The sequence below is a fragment of the Heterodontus francisci genome, chromosome 13, assembly GCF_036365525.1.
Source record: "Heterodontus francisci isolate sHetFra1 chromosome 13, sHetFra1.hap1, whole genome shotgun sequence".
Classification (NCBI taxonomy): domain Eukaryota; kingdom Metazoa; phylum Chordata; class Chondrichthyes; order Heterodontiformes; family Heterodontidae; genus Heterodontus; species Heterodontus francisci.
Window position 1 is genome coordinate 96165791 of NC_090383.1, and position 25663 is coordinate 96191453.

Here is a 25663-nt window from a genome sequence, read left to right on the forward strand (position 1 = left end):
TGGAGGTGGCGAAAATGGCGGAGGATGATCCTTTGGATATGGAGGCTGGTGGGGTGAAAAGTGAGGACAAGGGGAACCCTGTCACGGTTCTGGGAGGGAGGGGAAGGGGTGAGGGTAGAGGTGCGGGGAATGGGTCGGACACGGTTGAGGGCCCTGTCAACCACAGTGGGGGGAAATCCTCGGTTGAGGAAAAGGGACGTCATATCAGAAGCACCATCATGGAAGGTAGCATCATCAGAGCAGATGCGTCGGAGACGGAGAAACTGGGAGAATGGAATGGAGTCCTTACAGGAGGTAGGGTGTGAAGAAGTGTAGTCGAAGTAGCTGTGGGAGTCGGTGGGCATATAATGGATATTGGTAGACAACCTATCCCCAGAGATGGAGACAGAGAAGTCGAGGAAGGGAAGGGAAGGGAAGTGTCAGAGATAGACCATGTAAAGGTGAGAGAAGGGTGGAAATTGGAAGCAAAGTTGACAAAGTTTTCTAGTTCGGGGCGGGAGCAGGAAACGGCACCGATACAGTCATCAATGTACCGGAAAAAGAGTTGGGGGAGGGGGCCTGAGTAGGACTGGAACAAAGAATGCTCGACATATCCCACAAAAAGACAGGCATAACTAGGACCCATGCGGGTACCCATAGCGACACCTTTTACTTGAAGGAAGTGAGTGGAGTTGAAGGAGAAGTTGTTCAATGTGAGAACAAGTTCAGCCAGGCGGAGGAGGGTGGTGGTGGATGGGGACTGGTTGGGCCTCTGTTCAAGGAAGAAGCGTAGAGCCCTCAAACCATCCTGGTGGGGGATGGAGGTGTAGAGCGATTGGACATCCATAGTGAAGAGGAGGCGGTTGGGACCAGGAAACTGGAAATGTGTGAGAGGGAAAAACATACTTGACCTCGTCCTCACCAATCTGCCTGCTGCAAATGGATCTGTCCATGACCGTATTTGTAGGAGTGACCACCGCACAGTCCTTGTGAAGACAAAGTCCCGCCTTCACATTGAGGGGACTGTCCATTGTGTTGTGTGGCACTATCACAGTGCTAAATGGGATAGATTTCGAACAGATCTAGCAATGCAAAACTGGGCATCCGTGAGGTGCTGTGGGCCATCAGCAGCAGCAGAATTGTGCTCAACCGCAATCTATAACCTCATGGCCCGGCATATCCCCCACTCTACCATTGCCATCAGGCCAGGAGACCAACCCTGGTTCAATGAAGAGTGCAGGAGGGCATGCCAAGAACACCAGGCATACCTCAAAATGACCTGGTGAAGCTACAACTCAGGACTACTTGCATGCCGAAATGCGTAAGCAGCATGCGATAGACAGAGTTAAGCGATCCCACAACCAATGGATCAGATCTAAGCTCTGCAGTCCTGCCACATCCAGCGGTGAATGGTGCTGGACAATTAAACAACTAACTGGAGGAGGTGGCTCCACAAATATCCCCATCCTCAATGATGGTGGAGCCCAGCACCTCAGTGCGAAAGATAAGGCTGAAGCATTTGCAACAATCTTCAGCCAGAAATACCGAGTTAATGATCCATCTCGACCTCCTCCTGAGGTCCCCAGCATCACAGATGCCAGACTTCAGCCAATTCGATTCACCCCGCGTAATATCAAGAAATGACTGAAGACACTGGATACTGCAAAGGCTGTGGGCCCTGACAATATTCCGGCAATAGTACTGAAGACCTGTGCTCCAGAACTTGCCGCGCCCCTAGCTAAGCTGTTCCAGTAGAGCTACAACACTGGCATCTACCCAGCAATGTGGAAAATTGCCCAGGTATGTCCTGTACACAAAAAGGAGGATGTCTAGCCCAGCCAATTACCGCCCCATCAGTCTACCCTCAATCATTAGTAAAGTGATGGAAGGTGTCATCAACAGTGCCATCAAGCAGCACTTGCTTAGCAATAACCTGCTCAGTGACACTCAGTTTGGGTTCCGCCAGGGCCACTCAGCTCCTGACCTCATTACAGCCTTGGTTCAAACATGGACAAAAGAGCTGAACTTGAGGTGAGGTGAGAGTGACTGCCCTTGACATCAAGGCAGCATTTGACCGAGTATGGCATCAAGGAGCCCTAGGAAAACTGGAGTCAATGGGAATTGGGGGAAAACTCTCCGCTGGTTGGAGTCATACCTAGCGCAAAGGAAGATGGCTGTGGTTGTTGGAGGTCAATCATCTGAGCTCCAGGACATCACTGCAGGAGTTCCTCTGGGTAGTGTCCTAGGCCCAACCATCTTCAGCTGCTTCATCAATGAATTTCCTTCAATCATAAGGTCAGAAGTGGGGATGTTCGCTGATGATTGCACAATGTTCTGCACCATTTGTGACCCCTCAGATTCTACAGCAGTCCGTGTAGAATTGCAGCAAAACCTGGACAATATCCCGGCTTGGGCTGGTAAGTGGCAAGTAACATTTGCATCACACAAGAGCCAGGCAATGACCATCTCCAATAAGAGAGAATCTAGCCATCTCCTCTTGACATTCAACGGCATTACCATCGCTGAATCTCCCATTATCAACATCCTGGGGGCTGCCTTTGACCAGAAATAGAACTGGAGTAGCCATATAAATACCGTGGCTACAAGAGCAGGTCAGAGGCTAGGAATCCTGTGGCAAGTAACTCACCTCCTGACTCCCAAAGCCTGTCCACCATCTACAAGGCGCAAGTCAGAAGTGTGATGGAATACTCTCCACTTGCCTGGATGGGTGCAGCTCCAACAACACTCAAGAAGCTCGACACCATCCAGGACAAAGCAGCCTGCTTGATTGGCACCCCATGCACAAACATTCACTCCCTCCACCACGTGCACAGTGGCAGCAGTGTGTGCCATCTGCAAGATGCACTGCAGCAACGCACCAAGGCTCCTTAGATAACATTTTCCAAACCCGCGACCTCTACCAACTAGAAGGACAAGGGCAGCAAATGCATGGGAACACCACCACCTGCAAGTTCCCGTCCAAGTCGCACACGATTCTGACTCGGAACTATATCGCCGTTCCTTCACTGTCGCTGGGTCAAAATCCTGGAACTCCCTTCCTAACAGCACATGGGTGTACCTACCCCACATGGACTGCAGCGGTTCAAGAAGGCAGCTCACCACCACCTTCTCAAGGGCAATTAGGGATGGGCAATAAGTGCTGGTCTAGCCAGCGACACCCACATCCCATGAATGAATTAAAAATAAAATTCCATGATACTCCATCTGAGACCTAACCAGTGATTTAGAAAATTCTACCATTTGTAATATTCTGTATCCTATGTCTCTATTAATAATGCCAAGTAAACTATATACTTTATTAACCATCTTATCAACTTGCCCTGCCACCTTTTTAAAGATTTGTGTACAAGGACACCAAGGTCCGTATGCTCATGTACACTTTTCAAAATTGTGCTATTTATAGCATATGATTACCGACCCTTCTACCACTGGAAACAGAATTTGCCAGCACTGGGGTGGGGGGAGGGGAGGTCCCTGAGATTCAGCAGCATTTGGTAGGGGTGGGGATTGGTTCCTGTGGGCTGGCATCATTGTGAAGGGGAGCCTGGGATTTTTGGGAAGTACAGAATGAGAACCTGAGCTGGGGGATGGAATGTAGAATTTGTTTCATTGGATTCCTAAGGCTGGATTCCCTGGCTTCATCCCTTCCCAGACCATTTTCTTGCATATGGGATGGCGGTGGAGGTGTGGCGGGTGGAGGAGGGGAGCGGTAGAGCCTCCTATTGGTGCTGCAGCTGTGATACCCCACCCGCTGTCCTTAATTGGACTGTGAGCCTGCCTTCTAGCCACTAATTAGCCAATCTGGGGAAAATCACTGGCGAGTCACTATTTCCCACACAGCACAATCTTCTGACCCACATTTGAGCTTGACAGCAGGCTCCTGAAGTTCACAGGAAAATGCTGCCCCTGGAGTCCATCAGGAATGAGGGAATTGGGAGTTTGCAGAACTGATGGGGTGTGGTATGTGCCAGGTGTGGCAGTACTGGATTTCTGTCCACCACTAAATGATTCCTGCTGGAAGTGCCTACGAGGATATTGGGCATCACTGTGATGTCCCCTTTCTCCTTTACTTACTGCACTCACCAGCTCCTCTTCCATATGAGCAGTTGAGCTAAGGCATAGCACCTTAGACTGGTACCATGACAGGGACTCAATGCCTTTGAGAGAGAATGGAGAAAAAGAGAGAAATTTTGAGAAAAGGTGAACATTGTGGTCTTGTTATGCAGGAACACATACCTACACATCCATTAGCTTAAACTGTCCATAGAGTGAGGGCCACACTAGGCTTCAGTCTGTCATTGAAGCTGAACTGGTTGCCTGCTCAGTATGTATTTCTTCTCCTTTAGAGCATTTTTAAGGGCTATCTTTTTATATTTGTTTTAATTCTACATCAATCAAATGCTGTCCCCATTGAGAGAAAATCTCTGCTACAAGTGAGTGTTTTCATTTTAAATGTCATCATTACCTCATTTAAAACAAAAAGTCAAACCATTTCAAATGCTAACAGCCTGTCATTTTCTGCCTGTCACTTTTGAAATATTTTCACTTGAACACGAAGTTCTGTGTTGACAACAACATTTGTGAATCTGGCTTGAAAAAGTCAGATCTACTTCCTCTTCTTTCTTCTTCTTCTTTGGCCTCCTTGTCTCGTGGAAGCCAATAACTCTATAATTCAAATGAAATGCTGCTGGGTAAATCATGGCAATTTACCAGTCTTTAGTTCAACTGTCTTGCACTGTCAGGCTCAGTAACGGCTCCTAGTTAGCTGATCAGATGATGCCATCAGCAATTGCTGTCCAAACAAATATTCCAAGGCAATTAATGGAAGAAATGAGACAGGCCCCAAATTTCCACAGCGGTTGTCCAAATTTCTGCTGTAACCTTGACAAGAGATTGGTGTATCCCTGGAGGATCCATGTAAACAACTGTTTGTACCATTTCTGTGAATCTCCCACAGAAATTATGGCGTGAGATAAGGAAATCCAAGATCAGGATGTTAATCATTCCTTTTAGTTTTAAAGGGCACCGATGGTGACACCAGCCCAATATTCTATTTGAATTTAAAGCTTACCAGAGTAACTAAGGGGCACCCTGATGAATCAGTGGCAAATCTACTTCCTGTCCAAGTACTGGGTTGCACGTTTAAGTAATTTAGCTAATTTTTCCCTGGGTGGAGATAGAGGCAGTAAAGTTACTTTCAGTGCCCCTTTAACAGGGATGGATAAATACTCCTAGGGTTCCTTTCTTGAAATAATGGGCTGAATGGCCTACTCCTGCTCCTTTGTTACTATGTATTTCCTAGGGGAATTTTTGTGGACATCAGATGAGGATAGGATCAGGCCTGGCTGAGATATCCCCCACGCTTCCTACCCTTGATCTATAATTAAATAGTGTGCCAGCATTTGTCTCGGCCATAATAAAGAGTGGTCATTTGGGTGCGGTTTGCCAAAAGCCTGCTGTTGCTTTTGATAAATAGATTACGAGTCATCCTCTTTGAGAAGAAAGAATATTAGAGAAGAGAAACCTAACCAGGTAAAAGGATAGGTACCAATTATAGAATAGCTAACCTGCTTCTTTTAATTCCCTTTCAGGTTCAATTTTTTTTTCATTAAATGTAAGTGGCTCTGTATTGGACATACGTTATCAAGGAGAAATATCCATCATCATTCTTTGGATAGGCTTTTGTTTTCATGGTGGTTATTGGTGCCAAGTTTTACGTTTTACATTTTAAATATTTTTCCCGTAGGTTTGTTGAATGATATGAAACTCAGTTGTGCTGGAAGTAAATAGGAAATATATTTGAGAAAAATAATTTGGATCATCTTTTTAATTTTTAGTCAACATGGGCTGTGTCTGCTCTCAGAGAATGTGCAAAACTCCATCCCAACGATCCAAGCATACCGCTTATGGCTGCCAAGGTCTGCATTGGCTCTTTGCAATGGGTAAGTGTATCCCTCACCTAAACGTTTTATGTACTGCACTTCGGCTGGGACAGGAAATTACTGTACATTACTGTGTAGGAACATTTGCAGTATTTTCCTTTGCGTTGCTCTTTGACATGCATAGAGGCATGAAAGCTGTACATTACTGTGTAGGAACATTTGCAGTATTTTCCTTTGCGTTGCTCTTTGACATGCATAGAGGCATGAAAGCTGTACATCGCTGTGTAGGAACAATTTGCACCACTTTTGTCAGTGATTCTGTGTATTCTGTGATGTGTAATGAATATCTTAGGAAATTGCTGTGTTACGGGCAGGTAGGAAATGGGTGGCTGGTTTCCACTTGTCACCTCCTAACTGACCGCATATAGTGTTTTTGTTAAACTTGCGTTTGAGCACCTGTTCTTTGCTGAATAAAGAGACAGTGACAGAACATTTCTTGAACAATAATCACCCGAAATTATCGTAACACCACCTGTGCACAAATTCGCTCTCACTTGCACACTCGAGAAAAGATAGAAGCCAAAGGGAAAAGAGGCGTTAAGCATTCAAAGTGTAAAATTCTGCTGTTTTCAGGAAAAAAGCCTGTGAGATCCTCTTGGAAGGTAACTTTTTAAAGTTGTAAGCCTGTTTGCTGGTTGTCTTGCATTTGCTCGGATGTTGAAGTCTTCTGGCAACCAATACTTCAATTTGAAGGCGGTGCTGGTATATCTTAGTTCAGTTTTCACAGGTGGAGGAGGTGTTTAAAAGTCACACTCTTATTTCTCTGCTGCAGTTGGTTGCACACTCATCTTGGCAGCGTTCAACTGTCTTAGCTAGAATTGATCTATCGCTCTCTCTCAGCCTTGTGTTGGAATTGAAGATGGCTTTCGATGTTCTCTCTGTGGCTGGAGATCTCAGCTGATGTCCTGATGTTTTGGTGGTGTTCTTTGTTCTCCAAAAAAAGGTTACCTTTAAAGATAAACCCATTCTTGCCCATGTGACTTCAAGTTTCATTTCCTGAAGGGCTATACAATAACTTCTGATGGCACTCTATTTTGATGAGATGAGATATTTTCACACTTAATTGTGATTGTAGCTGGAGACGGGGCGGCTGTGAGTGCCATTGTTTGAGCTGGTTTTTGTGGCTCTCTCACATCCATGTGCGATGAGCTGTCTATAAATTCAATGCAGACGGGGTTAGCAAATTTTAGTTCTCACAGACATGAATATGTATTTCAGTGCAGGAGAAGGTATATGTCAGGTGACTTTGTCCTCCACCTTCTTGAAGGCAAGTGTACTAGTCTCTTAAATTCTTTTTTTTTAATAACACTCCAGTTTATTTTTGTATTTCCATCGCTGCACTTCCCATGAGCGTGACATGTTTTGTAAAAATGAGAGTTCATACATTTTATTTTCCTGATTATAATAATTTATAGAAAAGTGTCTCCTATTGTATCATGTAAAGTCATGTAAACTTTGCTATAATAGTGGCGTTAATTGAGTGGATAGTCATAACCATATGAATTTCCCTTGTCTTCGGTTCTGGGAATGCTGTTTCAATGGTCGCTGCTACTATTGCTACCGTCATTGGGCATCCAAGTTTAGCAGTCGGGAATCGTGAATTTACTCAGCACCAATTCTGCTAAAATCCAGTCCATCTCATCTTAAGGCCTGGCCTTTACTGGACTCTGCCTATATTCTGCCTGAGATTAGTTGTAACCAAACCTGGCCATAGGTGGAAATGTGGAGTAATCAGTTCAGCCATGAACTTATTGAATGGCGGAGCAGGCTCAAAGGGCCGAGTGGTCTACTCCTGCTCCTAATTTGTATGTTCGTATGCATCTTTCTCTTCCCGCACCCACTGCTTCTACCCGCCCATGTGCTCCACCACCAGATCTGCAACACCTCATACAACCCACCCCCAATCAGGGTCTCCGCCTGGAAATTTTCACTGCTCCTGCTTTACCCAAACCTGACGAAATCCCCACCCCCTTACACAGTTTACCTGGCCTTATCCTTGGCCTCCAATCAAGACATTAACTGCTTCATTTGTATAGGTATGTGTGAATGCATGTAAATACAATTTTTTAAGATCCTTGGTATTGTTCTGCTTTTTCTGTAGGCAACTTTACCTCTTCAGGATAGCTGGACTATATCAACCTCCTAGTCCTGCTCACCATTCTCTATTTGTTCCACTGGAACTGCTCTCCATAAGGTGCCAAAGGGAAATACAGAAACTGTGTTGTGCGCATTCATGCAGTGTCACTGGAGCGCTCCATTTTAATCAGATCATTTTTATTTGGCAACTTAAACACTGCTGGCTTTGTGACACGTTGATGTAATGACATCTGATATTAAACTGGCTTTGGACATTTATGGGGCACCACAGTTACAAGAATGTGTGTCTCTGCTGATGCCAGAATAAGGTAAGTTGGGTCATTTATGTTTTCAATATTTGCCATTGGCTGTACTCTACTAATACACCAATGCCTTATTTAACTTGTTTGTAGTGGTTAGTTACTGATGTATCAAATACTTAAGTATCATAGCGTTTGTGATTTGAACTTTGTTGTAACACAGAAGCATTATGTCATAGTTTTGGTCTTATACTCCTGTTCTATTACTAGTAGGAGCAATTTGACAGTATAATATATTTTGCCATGAAAAAGCATGGAACAAGAAAAGATAATATGACTGATTAAAGCCACACATACCACATTCTGTCCACAATCCACTCGATCATGGACTCTACCTAACTCAGTGTCCTGTGCAAAAAAGGGTTCGGTAAAGTTTCTTGGAATTTGAAACAAAAAGTGACATTTATTTTGATAATTCCTGTGAATAAATTTTGCATAAAGTCATCCTACTTGAATTAGGATTTTTTCAGAATTGATTTAGTGCCTGATTTTTGGCGAGATTTATTTGCAAGGCCTGATGTTTAAAACGATCCATGTTTGTATTGCTTTTATGGTTTTGGAAGTGCTTACCGGCCATGACCTCAAACAAAGCAGGCAATATATTTGATCTTCACAAAGGGAATCAGTGACATAACGTTAGTTCATAAGCAGAGCACAAGCTGTACACTTAACATTTGAAATCCCTATTACAGACCACCTATAGGTGTATAGATACTACAGGTAAATGTGGATTTAAAAAAAAAATAGTAATCTCTGTAAAGACGAGATGGCAGAGGGGTTTCAGTGTATTTTGAAATGAAATGCAGTGGCTTATCTACTGTAGTTGAACAGTATGGGTGTCTTGTGATACTGCATTTATCATTAAAACAGAAAGTAAACAAATGCACGATACAAGTATTGTTGCCACTATAAATAACGGGTGGAGGGAAGCTGACTTAGAAGAAACCTAGCTTTATAATGGGTTCTTCAGTCAGGGACAGTAGTATGACCTCTAACTTTATCTTCCCAGTGCTACCAATGGTAGTGATTGCATAATATATACCTATAATATTTTAAATTTGACTCTATATGTTGTACACTCATTATTTGAGCATCACCATTCTGTGACACAGTGATGTGCAGCTGTACACTACTACTCTGGTTAATGCTTTCTAAGTTCAAGCAGCTGCAGATTGCCATAGCTACAGCATTGCCAATACACAGAGATTTGCTGACTTGCTGTGAACTAAGCCACAAGACATCCATTAATATCTATTAATATAGTAAACTTGTGTAGTTTGCACATTCTGTTGCTTCATGTAACACTTCCCTCATCGTATGCTGATAAAACAATGCATATGCTGGCTCATCATGAGGTGTGCCATGGGGAGATCTGATAATATAGGTATAGGTTCTAAAGTTGATTTTGTGGCCTTCACTGGGTTACTTTTTGAGGGTTGGGGGAAAATTCCATTGACTTTTGCCTTTATTTTCTTGGAAATATTATTGCAGTTATTCACCCTTGTTAATCCGCCCTGCACCAACATGGCAATTAATGGACAATGAATGTCTGTGACAGTACGAAACAAAGTCTGTTGGGAGGAGCATTCTTAATGGGCTAAATGCCATGTGTTATGGTTGTTGAGGTTACAGATCAAGAGATGGTCCAAGTATTTTACAGAGTTCTTAATACATTGGCATTCTAGGGGGGGGCGGAGAAGAAACATGAAGGTGGTGTAATGAATTTTGTGCAATGGGAAGGGCTAGGGCTTCTGTGGCATGAAGGGAAAATGGTGAGGACCAGAATTAATTAACAGGAGTTATAGGTTGGGATCAAGTATCTGTTTCTCTGGGTGAAACAATTTTGCATGCAACCGAGATTATACAAAGTTGTACAGACTTTTGTGATTTGTGTCCATGAAAACTAACATAAATCTGATTATTTAATTTTTTTTATATTAAACCCTTTACTAATTCTGCCATTTTTATGGTATCTGGCTAGCAAGTAGATTAGCTCTAAGTGCTAAAGAAAAAAAAAATTGGACCACATGCATTTAACAACCTGACAAATTGCCTTTTTCCCCTGCCTGCAGTGAAATGTGAGGCTCTCAGCTGAATATGTAGTCAGCATTTCATCTATTTTAATCATGTACAGTTCAGAGAGGCTCAAATGGGCGTATCAACTGTGCTGCAGTAGTTGGGAAGGTTAATTATTACTGACAGGATCTGCATTGGCCTCTGCAGCTTCTAATGAAGTTTCTGTGGAATAATAAAGCAGCACCTGCAATTCCAAACCTTCTCCTGAAATCTTCAAGGAGAAATACTACTTCCATATTCTTCTTCAGCACTTCCAAATGTGCAGGCTTGTTAACAGTCTGTGGGGATGGAGAGTGGATAATTACTATTTCTGATTGATTCTCATTGTGATATTCGCTGTCAGGGAATGAAACAGATATTTTGTAAATCTGCTTCAAATGTAATTTGTTGTCTGATGAAGCAGACAGGCCCCTCAGAGTGGAGAGCAAACCCCACCAGTGGTAGCATTTGGGCCACGGGTGCGCCTTTTGCTGCCAGTGACCCCTCTTTGGGGGATGGAGCTTCTGCTTCCCATGCCCCCCCCCACCTCTAGTCGGCTGCAGGGAGGCAGCCTCCATTGAGGTGGCAGTTGGCTGTTTTGCTGGTGGACCCTCTAAATCGCCCCAATTGGGGTGCTTTAGTTATTTAAATTGGCCGATCCACATTTCTACCCGTCCCGGGAAACTTCCTTGGCAGCGGGAATGCGTCGGGGAGCCATACCGACACAGCTCCCTGCTATTTTCCCAGCCCCCCGGCCTCCAAGCCCATCACCTCGGGCTCATATTTTGCCCATAGTTCCATGAGCATTGAAACATTTCTCATTCTGCATCCATCAGCCTATGTAAGTGACTACAGTCAGGTTGTTTGGTTATCTTGTGCTAAGGTGTACCAGAGCTGAACTGATCCTGTCCTTGCCTGGCATATGTTTGAGTCACTGGACAATATTCAGGAGCTAATGCCTTTCAATTCCTTTCCTTCCCTGCACCTCCACTACTTCCACCCCACAGCACCCCCCTACCCCCACACTGCAGTTTATAGTTACACTGTGATGTAAAATTCAACTTGAACTCTCATTCTCAGTGTCAGCCATGGCTCCGTTGATGGCATTCAAGCCTCTGTCAGGAGGTTGTGAGTTCAAGTCCCACTCCTGAAACTTGAGTACAACAATCTAGACTGACACTCTAGTGTAGTACTGAGGGGGTGCTGCACTGTTGAAGGTGGCGTCTTTCATATAAGACGTTAAACTAAGGCTCCATCTACTTTTCAGGTATATGTGAAAGATCTCATGGCACTATTTCGAAGATGAGCAGGAAAGTTATCCCTGGTGGCCTGGCTTGGTCAAACCTGAAATCTTCCTGGCTGTCATTAATGTATTAAATGTTGAGTTGAAACTTAATTTCTCATTATGGTTGAACTGTCGGCTCACACATTGCAATGCAGGAAGGAGTTAACCCTTCCTGTTGAGTATCATACCAATGTATACTCCTGTACCATTGGCGAGATACTACTGTCTCATCAACACATGGGAGTGTTTAGATTTTCGAGATACAGCACTGAAACAGGCCCTTCGGCCCACCGAGTCTGTGCCGACCATTAACCACCCATTTATACTAATCCTACACTAATCCCCTATTCCTACCACATCCTCATCTGTCCCCTATACATCCTCCCCTGTCTTTATATTCCCCTACCACCTACCTATACTAGGGGCAATTTATAATGGCCAATTTACCTATCAACCTGCAAGTCTTTTGGCTGTGGGAGGAAACCGGAGCACCCGGAGGAAACCCACGCAGACACAGGGAGAACTTGCAAACTCCATACAGGCAGTACCCAGAATTGAACCCGGGTCGCTGGAGCTGTGAGGCTGCGGTGCTAACCACTGCGCCACTGTGCCGCCCAGTGTTGACACTGCAGAGGACGCTTGAAACCAGTTAGAGGCAGTGACTTTACAGAGATCAGCTCATTTCTTTGAGTGAAGTAGGCAGAGCAAATACTTAATGTGGATTTTAAATTAGTATCCCAGGTTTCCGCTATGGTGATGAAATTACTCAATCCATGGCTGCGCCCAATGCCACGGAATCATCAGGGTGGCTGCGCTTACCATGGAAATCGGATCCATGCCCTTATCAACCTTAATTTGTGGTTCTAGGACAATATACAGAACTATTTGTAGGACAGAGTGTCTATATCTGTATCTCTATCTGCAAGCATCTCATAATTTAACTTGTAATATATAATTTCAACAATAACCTGCTCAGTTTGGGTGCCGCCAGGGCCACTCAGCTCCTGACCTCATCACAGCTTTGGTCCAAACATGAACAAAAGAGCTGAAGTCCAGAGGTGAGGTGAGAGGGACTACCTTTGACATCAAGGCAGCATTTGACCGAGTATGGCATCAAGGAGCCCTCGCAAAACTGGAGTCAATGGGAATCGGGGTGAAAACTCTGCTGGTTGGAGTCATACCTAGCGCAGAGGAAGATGGTTGTGGTTGTTGGAGGCCAATCATCTCAGTCCAGGACATCACTGCAGGAGTTCCTTAGGGTAGTGACCTAGGCCCAACCATCTTCAGCTGCTTCATCAATGACCTTCCTTCAATCATAAGGTCAGAGATGGGGGACATTCACTGATGACTGCACAATGTTCAGCACCATTCACGACTCCTCAGGTACTGAAGCAACCCATGTCCATATGCAGCAAGACCTGGACAACATCCAGGCTTGGGCTGATAAGTGGCAAGTAACATTCATGCCATGCAAGTGCCAAGTAATGACCATTGCGAAAAAGAGAGAATCTAACCATCTCCCCTTGACATTCAATGGCAGTACGATTGCTGAATCCCCCACTATCAACATCCTGGGGGTGACCCTTGACCAGAAACTGAACTGGACCAGCCACATAAATGCTGTGGCTACAAGAGCAGCTCAGAGACTGGGAATTCTGCAACGAGTAACTTATCTCCTGTCTCCCCAAAGCCTGTCCACCATCTACAAGGTTCAAGTCAGGAGTGTGATGGAATATTCTCCACTTCCCTGGATGGGTGCATCTCCAACAACACTCAAGAAACTCGACACCATCCAGGACTAGGCAGCCTGCTTGATTGGCACCCCATCCACCACCCTCAACATTCGCTCCCTCCACCACAGACACACCGTGGCAGCAGTGTGTACCATCTACAAGTTGCACTGCAGCAACTCACTAAGGCTCCTTCGACAGCACCTTCCAAGCAAGTGACCTCTACCACCTAAAAGGACAAAGGCAGCAGATGCCTGCAAGCTCCCCTCCAAGCCACACACCATCCTGACTTGGAACTATATCGCCGTTCCTTCACTGTTACTGGGTCAAAATCCTGGAGCTCCCTTCCTAACAGCACTGTGGGTGTGCCTACACCTTAAGAACTGCAGCATTTCAAGAAGACAGCTCACCACCACTTTCTCGAGGGCAATTGGGGATGGGCAATAAATGCTGACACCCACATCCCACGAACGAATAAAAAAAATCAGGGAACCCTGGTAAATCTGCTAATTTCAGGCTTAAAATGTTAGAAGCTCAGTTCATGCCTCAGTTGTTTTAAAAAAAAAGAGTGTGTAGCAGGGCCATAAAGGTTCAATTCCTATGCTATGTTAGCAGTTGTTGCTAAAGTGACATTGGAGGGTGGAGAAAGTCATCAGGGTGATTACTTGTGATAACTAGGCAGTGACTACTGCTTTAAGATGCATGAAGATGGGCACTGGGTGAAAACTGAATTATGCCCTACAGTCAAACAGCCTGACAATGCTCACTGTCGATGTTCATGTGAAGAATAGGCACTTGACTGAGATAGTGGACCGTGACTAGCACCTAGATCTTTACACTGCCCTACTCCATGCCTTCAGGAGAGAAAATGTTCAAATAGGTTAAAAAAAAATATTTTTCTCACTCAGAGATGAGTGCGACCAGTGTGACACCTACTTAGAAGGTTTTAATATTGCATTTTGCTCTGGGTATGTTTGTCTTTTGAACGCTAATTACTTTCGAAGTATGTGTTACGCTTGCTGACTGTCAAGTGTGAACAACTCCCATTTAGTACAAAGTAATCTTCACCATCGTGGGGGTGTGGAATTGCATCTACAGACCTCCAAGAATAATATTTATAAACCTTGTCAAAAAGTTTTAGAAAAGAAAAACACATTAAAACCAGGATGTTAAAAGTTAAACATAAAGTTAAGATGTTAAAGCTTTCTTAATTCATACTTTTATTTGCACAGATGCACCTATTATGCCAAGAGAGGTTCTGTGTTGCATTAAAACTCATTCTTGGTCATCCATGGGAGTACAAGGGGACAGTTAGAATGCATTCTGGCTAAGGGTTTTGTTGGTGCATTTATACTTCTATTTCTTTCAGTTGTTTAAGGAAAGTACTATTCCAACACACTTCTGGCCGACCTGCTATGTTCTACCCTCTGGAAACCTAAGGTAATCCAAAACTTTGCTGCCCATTTCGTAACTCGCACCAAGTCCTATTACCCCATCACCCCTGTGCTTGCTGACCTATGTTGCCTCCCAGTTAAGCAGTGGCTTAATTTTAAAATTCTCATCCCTGTTTTCAAATCCCTCCATGGCCTCACCCCTCCCTACCTCAATCATCACCTCCAGCCCTACAACCCTCTGAGATATCTGCAATCCTCTAATTCTAGCCTCTTGAGTATCCCTAATTTTAATCGTTCCACCATTGCCAGCCATGCCTTCATCTGCCAAGGCCTAAGCTCCAGAATTCCCTCTCTAAAACTCTCTTTCCTCCTTTAAGGTCTCCTTAACACGACCTCCTTTGACCAAGCTTTTGATCATCTGCCCTAATATATTCTTATGTGGCTCAGTGTCAAATTTTGTTTGATAACGCATCTGTGACGTGCCTTAGGATGCTTTACAGTGTTAATGGCACTATATAAGTATAAGTTGTTGTTGAAACCACCTAAGCACCTAAAAATAACTGGCTAGAACTTCCGTGGAGACTATTAAAGGACGGTGATGCGATGGGGAACCCACCCCGCTTTACCACTGGAATGACAGTAAAAGGGCCCTTTTCAGACCAAAGATTACTGGAATAAAAAAAAATTTCATTCGTCAAGGAAGTGGAGGGGTCGTACTAGAAGATAATTAGACCCTCTGCTGGTCATATCGGGGGTGCCCTTGATGCAATTCCCAGGGTAGCCCATGACTAGCGTCAAACGTTCCCCGAAGTAAAGGCCTGCTCAAGTCACAAAAAAAAAGGACCCGAACCCGACGGAACCACATCGGACCCGGACCCGGGCCTGAGCCCGACCCAGTCCGAGTCCCTCCATTTCCACCCCCCCGAGCCTGACCCGAGCCCAACCACCGCAATGTCCCCTTTACTTACCTTTCGACTCCCAATCTTCAGGAAGCTGCAGCATGAGCTTGATGACATCACAGAGACGCTCACATGCTCACTGCACAGACTCAGAGTTTCCCTGCCTGATGTTCTGGACTCAGGTAAGTTTCTAACTTTAAACACTTACCTGTAATTATTGGTGTGTGTGTCCGGACCGACCCAAACCGAGCCCGAAGGCCGGACCTGGAAGACAGGTTGTCGGGCCCTGTCAGGTTCGGGTCGGGTAGCAGGCCTTTACCCCGAAGTCTGTAAAGTGAGTAGATTTAAGTCCCCTCTTCCATGTGACTATGCAATTTTGGGATAAATTATGCTGGGCTGAGACTTGTTGAATGTGGGTTCTGCACCTATTTGTAGCTTCCCCCCATCACCTTCTGTTGGAATTATGACAGATTTGTGCCCCTTGCTGACTGTAATTTCCAAACTGAAATGTGTTCCTATCCCAAAGTACAATAGACTTTTTAAATATACATGCACATAAAAAATGTCACCTCTCTAACTTGTATAAATCATCCAGCGAGATGCATTGTGAGCACAGTACTGGCCCAGGCACCATTCATTTCTTCACACTTTTAATCCCTTTCCACTCCTTGAAGACATTATGGGTAGTTTTCAGAAGACTGCGTGTCTGCAGGGTTCTGTCTGTGTCTGTGTCTGTTTCTGTTTGCTGTGTATATCAGTAAGTTAGATGCAGGCTATATGGGCTAGAGAGAGTGGTGTCCAAATTTGCAGATGACTCTACAATAGAGGGCATAGGAAATAATTCTGAGGACCAAAGGAGGCAACACGAGATATTGATAAGATGGTGGAATGGGGGAAAAATGTGGCAGATGGAATTCAATTTCTGTAAATGTGAGGTGGTACCTGTTGGTTAAAATGATAAAAGTAATAGGGCTGGATTTTACCAGCCCACTGGAGGCAGGCTTAGGGGTGGGAGGCCTTGCCAAATGGCATTGGGAGGGGAGCCTGTCATCATGGGATATTATCAGCAGCGGGAACCTTAGTTAAACCAATTAATTGCCCATTTGAGGGCCACTTCGCGCCCCCGCTAGCATTTTACCGGCGTCAGGAGGGGCTGCTGCAGCGATGTGGGGAGACTGTCAGGTAAACCCTGGTGGTCTCCCAGCAGGTTTGTGTGGGGGGGGCAGGAGAGCTCCTTTATGGCTGCTGCATCACTCACGGAGGGGCCCTCTGGTGACAATGGCTTCCCCCTCCCCACCCTCCACGACTACGGCACCACTGCTGGAGCGTGCACCACCCCCTTGCACCCGCACCCCCCCCCCCCCCCCAAGATCCTGAGGGTCTGCCTGCATGGCCTCGGCATGATAAATAAAAAAAAAACTTACCTTGCCTTCGAGGGTGCCTCAGCATAGAGGCGCCCTCTCCTTCCTGCACCATCAGCATTGGCCACTTCTATCGGTGACCCTCTGATAAGGCCGGCAGCTCTAGGAGGCGGACCGCCGTTTTCCGTTGGACAACAGTCCTGGTGGTGGCTTTTATTTGGCTGATGCCGGTAAAATGCCATTCAGGTCCCACTTTTGGTAAGTGTTTTTTATTTACCATGCCGAGGCCATGCAGGCAGACCCTCGCGATCAGGGGGCAAGGGGTGTTGCACACTCCAGCAGCAGTGCCATAGCCGCAGGGGGTGGGGGCGGGGTTGTACCCATTGCTACCAGAGGGTCCCTCCGTGAGTCATGGCGGCAAGGCAACCCTGGACTTGAGAAAATTCTGGCCATAATTATGCTTTGAACGGGTAATGTGAAAGAGCAGAGGGATTGAGGTTCTTGTTCATGGGTCATTTAAACTGCATCTCAGGTGGTTAAGGCCATGATCATGGAAGTGTGTTTTTTTTTCTCCTCTGTTGGAAACAGTGTGCCTTTAAGACAGAGAGAAATGTTAGATTTCTGAGGCACTGTGTACCAGCTGCATTTGTTACCTAGGCAACAGCAGGACAGTGAAGAGGTCACATGTAATGTTTCAATTTAACTGTGGAAAAAACAGCTAAAACAAGTTTTGAGAGACTCCAGCGAAGCGTTCTTACTGAACGCAAGAGCTGTATTTCTCTCGGTATAAATTCTGCAATGAGCTACAGGGCATATTAATTGCCTAAGGAGGCAAAAACCCTTTGAAGAGACCAGTTGTATTGCCGGAGGTAGCAAAAATCTTTCTTTGCTTCCAATCTAAGAGTCAAGATTGACTCTCTCTTGACTGTTTTCTGAAATTAGCAGTAAAGGTTTTACCAAAAGAATGCTGATTTAAAAAAAAAAAAATTTAAGTGGACCTATTGCTGTGCTCATCGTTAAAAGAACTGTGTGATGCCTGCTGCAGCCGAAGTGTCTTGAATGCCTGTCAAGAAAAGTTTGTTTTATCACATTCGCATGGAGACTTCGAGTGGCATTTGATTTTTTTTTACGCTAGGATATCTCACCCATCAGGAACGTAGCCCACAAAGGCTAACAACTAAGTTATGTATTCATTCTTAAGAAACAGCTAATCTTTAAAACATCATTCTTTTATAAAAAAAAACAGGTTAACCTTTTTTTTGTGTGTGTGTGACTTATGTTAAATAAGAAGTTATAAAGTCTTTAGACTTAATTTTATCTTAATAGTGTTTAAGACTTAGTTTTAATAAATAGTTAATTTGTTGTTGTCTAAAGATACCTGGTTTGGTTTGTTTTACTCTGGGGGTTACTAGAATGTTTAATTTGGTTGTTTTCCGGTTGGATGGAAAAACTTTAATAATATGCTGCGACTGTGGAGTGATGGGACTGAACTGACAGTGCATTGCTCCCACTTCGGTTGTAACACCATAAAAAAATGATATAGAATATCAAAGTTGAGATGCAACTCCCTGGACAGCACCTTCCAAACCCGCGACCTCTACCAATTAGAAGGACAAGGGCAGCTGATGCATGGGAACACCACCTGAAGGTTCCCCTCCACACACCATCCTGACCAGGAACTATATCGCCGTTCCTTCACTTTCGCTGGGTCAAAATTCTGGAACTCCCTAACAGCACTGTTGGTGTACCTGCCCCACATGGACTGCAGTGGTTCAAGAAGGCAGCTCACCACCACCTTTTCGAGGGCAATTAGGGATGGGCAATAAATATTGGCCTAGTCAACAACACCCACACCCCATGATCGAATGAAAAAAATGCAATTATGAATCTATATAAAACCTTACGAATGCTACTGTTGGAGTACCTATGTTTAGTTTTGGGCTCCAGACAATAGGAAGGATGTTGAAGCAACTAGAGGGTATCCCACAGAATCACTAGGATACTGTGGAGTATAAACACTGGTACAGCCCAGTTGGGCCAAATGGCCTGCTTCTGTGCTGTAATTCTAGGTAATGGTTACAGGAAATACAAATATAAAGAAAATCTTGAAAATTACTTTCATTAAAACAAAGAGGATTAAGAGGTGGTTTAATAGATGTTTAAAATTATGAAGGGATGGGACAGAGTAGATATGAAAGGACTGTTTTCAGTGATTGAGGAGTCTAGAAGAAGGGAACATTGATACGAGGTTAAATGTAAGAGGTTTAGGTCCAAGAGCAGGAGAAGCTTTTTGTCAGAGTTGTGAGGCTGTGGAATGCACAACCAGAATTAATGATTGAAGCAGTGAATATCTCAACATTTAAGCTTGGTTAAGATGAAGGAATAGAGAAGTCACATGATCTGGATGGGCCAAATGGCCTGTTTCTGTGTTGTAATTTCTGTGTAATTGTATTTTTTTAAATTAGAATCTTACAGTTGGTAGAAAGGTTTCATCCAATCAGTTTGGACTAGATTTGAACTCCGGTCTGAGAAATGGAAGGGAAGTAGTGTATATAGCCTGTCATGTAATCTCTGCTTTGACCAGTGAAAAAAACAATATCTTGCCATCAGCTGTGTCCACACCATCTGTATATATTGTAAAGATCTGCAGACTGCTCACCTGCAGCTTTACCAATACCCCAATACCTGCAGTCCTCACGCGGTACACCATGGAGGTTTCAAGGAGAGCTGAAATGAAGCTTAAAGGATACTTTCAGTTCCACTTAGTCTCAATGTAACGTCCATCTCCAAGAACGGTGAGTAATGACATTGCTGCACTTGTTTTCAAGTGAGAGGAGAGGGTGTGGAAAGAAAATGTGAACCAAAAGGATTTTAAAACAAATCTGCCAAGTTGGATAGTTTTAAAATTGTTAGCATGTTTTTCTCATTGCCCATTCTTTGTCCTTGGAAGCTCCTTCTGAAATCATTTGCCATTTTCTCCATGGGGAAAGCAGCTTGTGCTGACTTTTCACTTATATATAAATAAACATCTTAATTGAGGGTTTTTTAAAAAGGCTTTGAGAAACTGTTGACCGATTAAAGTATAAAAAATACTGTTTTTAATAAAGTTTAAGATGGAACAGAAGTGATAAATGCTGAAAGTATGATTACTCAACAGCAGTTTGGCATTCATTATTTTGTGGTCGGAGAGGAGTGCTGCTGCTTTGGCTTCGTAGACCAAATTTTTTTTTCATGGAGCAGTCGGGCTTCATATCATAAGTGATCACATTTTGCACTGGGTTTGGCTAAGAGAGTAATCAGTATGAATGTGCCAGAATAATTGTAGTTTCTTTTCCTACATTTACACTTAAAAATATTGGGTTTTTTTAAGCTGTTTCCAAAGTTTTTTTCATTCCTTCATTTAAAAGCCTCTAATTATATTGGCTTCACTAAAAACAGCAAAAGCGAACGAGGAGCTCTGTACTACTTGTGATTTATTTTTTTGTGGCCACTGGATGTTCAGATAGCGACCAAAAAAGGAAAACTATAAATGTTGGAAGTCAGAAATAAAACCAGCAAATGTGGGAAATATACTGCAAATTGTTTCACATCTGCAAAAAAAATTTAGGCCAATATTTTGGCCAGGACCTGTCATCAGAGCTGGCGTAGTCCAGGTGAAGAAATCCATTTATTAGAATTAATTCTAAACTAGGAGGGGCAAAGAAACACGACATAAAAATCAATTTTCAATTGTATAAAAGTAGTTAATATTTTAACCCTTGATCTTTGTTATTCTCCCCTCTCTTTGATCTGTTACTCTCCCAACTCTTTGACTTCATTCCAGCCTTGTTCCAAACATGGACAAAAGAGCTGAACTCCAGAGGTGAGATGTGAGTGACTGCCCTGGACATCAAGGCAGCATTTGACCAAGTATAGCATCAAGGAGCCCAAGCAAAACTGGAGTCAGTGGGAATCGAGGGAAAGCTCTCTGCTGGTTGGAGTCAAACCTAGCACAAAGGAAGCTGGTTGTGGTTATTGGAGGCCAATCACCTCAGTCCCAGGACATCAGTCCAGGAGTTTCTCAGGATAGTGTCTTAGGCCCAACCATCTTCAGCCTGCTTCATCAATGACCTTCCCTCCATCATAACTCAGAAGTGGGGATGTTCGTTGTTGATTGCACAATGTTCAGCACCATTCACAACTCCTCAGATACTGAAGCAGCCCATATGCAGCAAGATCTGGACAACATCTAGGCTTGGGCTGAGAAGGTGCAAGTAACATTTGTGTCACACAAATGCCAGGCAATGACCATCTTTTAAGACTCTTAAAAAGGGGGTCACACTCCCTTTAATGTCCTGACCCCGTACTGAGTATCAATCGCACGAAACAGAGACTTTGAATACAATTTGCTCTTTATGTGGAACACCTTTATTAACTCACCAAGCAATAGTATATACTTAGAATACCAGTTGCTTGGTAGACCCGCATACAGGAGCTCATTCCCAATGGTCAGGTCCGCTGAATGACTTGTCCCACATGACTTCCTGTGATTGACCAAGTCACACTTCCCGGCTACAGCAACAATGTCCTTGTGAGCTGTGGCTTTATACCCCTTTCTGACCCTGGCCCCTTGACATACAAGGTAACATTTTGAATTGCGTCATCCGATATAGTTTCAGTGCCTTATCAATCCCACCCTGGCTATGCAAGACCACCTGCATGTGGTCATCTCCTGTTCTCAGCAGGGGACGTCTTAGGTGCATACCACCCAACGATGTGATATCTGCATCTTGATAAGGCAAGAAGGAAACATTCACACATTTCAAAAGGCCATTGTTCATGAGTGTGGTTGTAGACAGGCTGTTTGATGTTGTAACAGCCCAGGCTACCACATCAATGGCTTGTCCTGTGTGTGTGTATATGTGGGGGTCCTCGTTCAATTACAATGTCTTATTTTTAAAAGTCCAATATGAACCCCATCAATGATGTCTTCGGTCAGGATTCTTCTCCCTTTGTCCCGATGTCCTTCACCTCCACCTTTTTACCACCGGGTGAGCTCCACATGCTGGTCCACACCACAATTGGTTGCATTTTACTTATGAACAGAAATAGAGATATTAGCAAATGTCTCACAGCATAACAAAAATACAGGAGCTATCCAAATGCCTTACAATCTCAAACAAGAGAGAATCTAACCATCTTTCCTGACATTCAAAGGCATTGCCATCACTGATCCCCTACTATTAACATCCTAGGGGCTACCATTGACCAGAAACTGAACTGGAGCAGCCACATAAATGCTGTGGCTACAAGAGCAGGTCAGAGGCTGGAAATTCTGTGGCGAGTAACTCACCTCTTGTCTCCCTAATGCCTGTCTAGCATCTACAAAGCACAAGTTAGAAGTGTGGTGGAATACTCTCCACTTGCCTGGATGGGTGTAGCTCCAACACCCAAGAAGTTCAACACCATCCAGGACAAAGCAGCCCGCGTTGTTGGCACCCTATCACCACCTTCAACATTCACTCCCTCCACCACCAACGCATAGTGTCAGCAGTGTGTATCATTTACAAGATGCACTGCAGCAACTCACCAAGGCTCCTTAGACAGCACCTTCCAAACCCACAGCCTCTGCCACCTAGAAGGACAGTGACAGCAGATGCATGGGAACACCATCACCTGCAAGTTCCCCTCCAAACCACGCACCATCCTGACTTGGAACCACATCACCGCTACTTCACTGTTGCTGGGTCAAAATCCTGGAATTCCTTCCTAACAGCACTCCCTCCCTACAACCCAAGGACTGTAGTGGTTCAAGAAGGCAGCTCACCACCACCTTTTCAAGGGCATATGGGGATGGACAAACTGCTGGTCTAACCAGTGATGCCCTCAACCCCTGAACGAATGGGAAAAAAAAATGGGGCTGTCCAACCTTTTCGCAGGGGGGGGGCCCACTACATTTTTGCCTTAGATATGGGCCGATGAGACAATTTCAGAAAGATAAAGGCATTAAAAATTTATCTTGCTATTAATCAAAACAACTAAAGTGCATTTTAATGAAGAAACTTTAAATGAGAAGATTAATTTATTGATTTACTTTCTCGCCACTATGTTGGACACTGATTTAATGAGAGAGCTGGCATTTTTTTGCGTGCACAAGTAGTCAATGTTTGCCTGCACACTTAAATAAAAGCAAATCACTGCAGATACTGGAAATCTGAAATAAAAACAATAAATGCTGGAAATATTCAGCAGGTCTGGGAACATCTGTGGAGCGAGAAGCAGAGTTAATGTTTCAGGTTAGTGACTGATAAAGGGTCACTGTCCTGAAATGTTAACTCTGCTTCTCTCTCCACAGATGCTGCCAGACCTGCTGAGTATTTCCAGCATTTATTGTTTTTATTCACCTGCAAACTTGCTGTGATGTGGAGTATTCCGGATAGATGTCTATCTGTCAGGAGTGATGTGATCACTCCTCCCTCTCTCTCTGTGTCTTTCTCTCTCTCTTCCCCACCCCTCTTGCTCTCTCTCCCCCTCTCCTCTCTTTTTCTCTCTGTCTCTCTCTCTCTCTGTGTTGCCCCTTATTCTTGCTCTCTGACCTCCACTCTCTGATCCCTCTCGCTGTCTCTGTACCCCTGTCGCTCTCTATGTCACCGTTCCCCGTCCCCCTTGCACTCGCTCTGCCCTCTCTCTCTCTCGCTCTGCCCTCTCTCTCTCTCGCTCTGCCCTCTCTCTCTCTCGCTCTGCCCTCTCTCTCTCTCGCTCTGCCCTCTCTCTCTCTCGCTCTGCCCTCTCTCTCTCTCGCTCTGCCCCCCCTCGCTCTGCCCCCCCTCGCTCTGCCCCCCCTCGCTCTGCCCCCCCTCGCTCTGCCCCCCTTCGCTCTGCCCCCCCTCGCTCTGCCCCCCTCGCTCTGCCCCCCCTCGCTCTGCCCCCCCTCGCTCTGCCCCCCCTCGCTCTGCCCCCCCCTCGCTCTGCCCCCCCCTCGCTCTGCCCCCACCCTCGCTCTGCCCCCCCTCGCTCTGCCCCCCCCTCGCTCTGCCCCCCCCCTCGCTCTGCCCCCCCCCTCGCTCTGCCCCCCCCTCGCTCTGCCCCCCCTCGCTCTGCCCCCCCCTCGCTCTGCCCCCCCTCGCTCTGCCCCCCCCCTCGCTCTGCCCCCCCTCGCTCTGCCCCCCCCTCGCTCTGCCCCCCCCTCGCTCTGCCCCCCCCCTCGCTCTGCCCCCCCCTCGCTCTGCCCCCCCCTCGCTCTGCCCCCCCCTCGCTCTGCCCCCCCCTCGCTCTGCCCCCCCCTCGCTCTGCCCCCCCTCGCTCTGCCCCCCCTCGCTCTGCCCCCCTCGCTCTGCCCCCCTCGCTCTGCCCCCCCTCGCTCTGCCCCCCCCTTCGCTCTGCCCCCCCCTCGCTCTGCCCCCCCCTCGCTCTGCCCCCCCTCGCTCTGCCCCCCCCTCGCTCTGCCCCCCCCTCGCTCTGCCCCCCCCTCGCTCTGCCCCCCCCTCGCTCTGCCCCCCCTCGCTCTGCCCCCCCCTCGCTCTGCCCCCCCCTCGCTCTGCCCCCCCCTCGCTCTGCCCCCCCCTCGCTCTGCCCCCCCTCGCTCTGCCCCCTCGCTCTGCCCCCCCTCGCTCTGCCCCCCTCGCTCTGCCCCCCCTCGCTCTGCCCCCCCCTCGCTCTGCCCCCACCTCGCTCTGCCCCCCCTCGCTCTGCCCCCCCTCGCTCTGCCCCCCCTCGCTCTGCCCCCCCCTCGCTCTGCCCCCCCCTCGCTCTGCCCCCCCTCGCTCTGCCCCCCCTCGCTCTGCCCCCCCCTCGCTCTGCCCCCCCTCGCTCTGCCCCCCCCTCGCTCTGCCCCCCCCTCGCTCTGCCCCCCCCTCGCTCTGCCCCCCCCTCGCTCTGCCCCCCCCCTCGCTCTGCCCCCCCTCGCTCTGCCCCCACCCTCGCTCTGCCCCCACCCTCGCTCTGCCCCCACCCTCGCTCTGCCCCCCCCCTCGCTCTGCCCCCCCCCTCTCTCGCTCTGGCCCCCCTTCTCTCTCTCACTCTCTCTCTCTCTGGCCCCCCTTCTCTCTCTCTCTCTCTGGCCCCCCTTCTCTCTCTCACTCTCTCTCTCTCTCTGGCCCCCCTTCTCTCTCTCACTCTCTCTCTCTCTCTGTCCCCCCTTCTCTCTCTCACTCTCTCTCTCTCTCTGTCCCCCCTTCTCCTCTCTCTCTCTGTCCCCCCTTCTCCCTCTCTCTCTCTCTGGCCCCCCTTCTCCCTCTCGCTCTCTCTCTGGCCCCCCTTCTCTCTGCTCTCTCTCTGTCTGGCCCCCTTCTCTCTCTCTCTCTCTCTGGCCCCCTTCTCTCTCTCTCTCTCTCTCTGGCCCCCTTCTCTCTCTCTCTCTGGCCCCCTTTCTCTCTCTCTCTCTCTCTCTCTCTCTCTCTCTCTCTCCTCTCTCTCTCTCTCTCTCTGTCTCTGTCTCTGTCTCTGTCTCTCTCTCTCTCTCTCTCTCTCTCTCTCTCTTTCTCTCCTTCTCTTCTCTTTCTCTTTCTCTTTCTCTTTCTCTTCTCTTCTCTTCTCTCTTCTCTTTCTCTTTCTCTCTCTCTCTCTCTTTCTCTTTCTCTCTCTCTTTCTCTCTCTCTTTCTCTCTCTTTCTCTCCCCTTTTA

At 46.3% G+C, this 25663-nt stretch overlaps 1 protein-coding gene across 3 annotated transcripts in view; it reads left to right on the plus strand.

Moving 5' to 3' along the window:
- The window catches only part of LOC137376519 (tetratricopeptide repeat protein 7A-like), a 319646-nt gene that overhangs the window by 122466 nt on the left and 171517 nt on the right, over nt 1-25663 (plus strand). For all 3 annotated transcript variants that reach the window (XM_068045223.1, XM_068045224.1, XM_068045225.1), the window contains one exon: nt 5838-5942. In XM_068045223.1, the coding sequence (XP_067901324.1) occupies nt 5838-5942 (105 nt within the window). The remainder of the gene's footprint in view (nt 1-5837; nt 5943-25663) is intronic.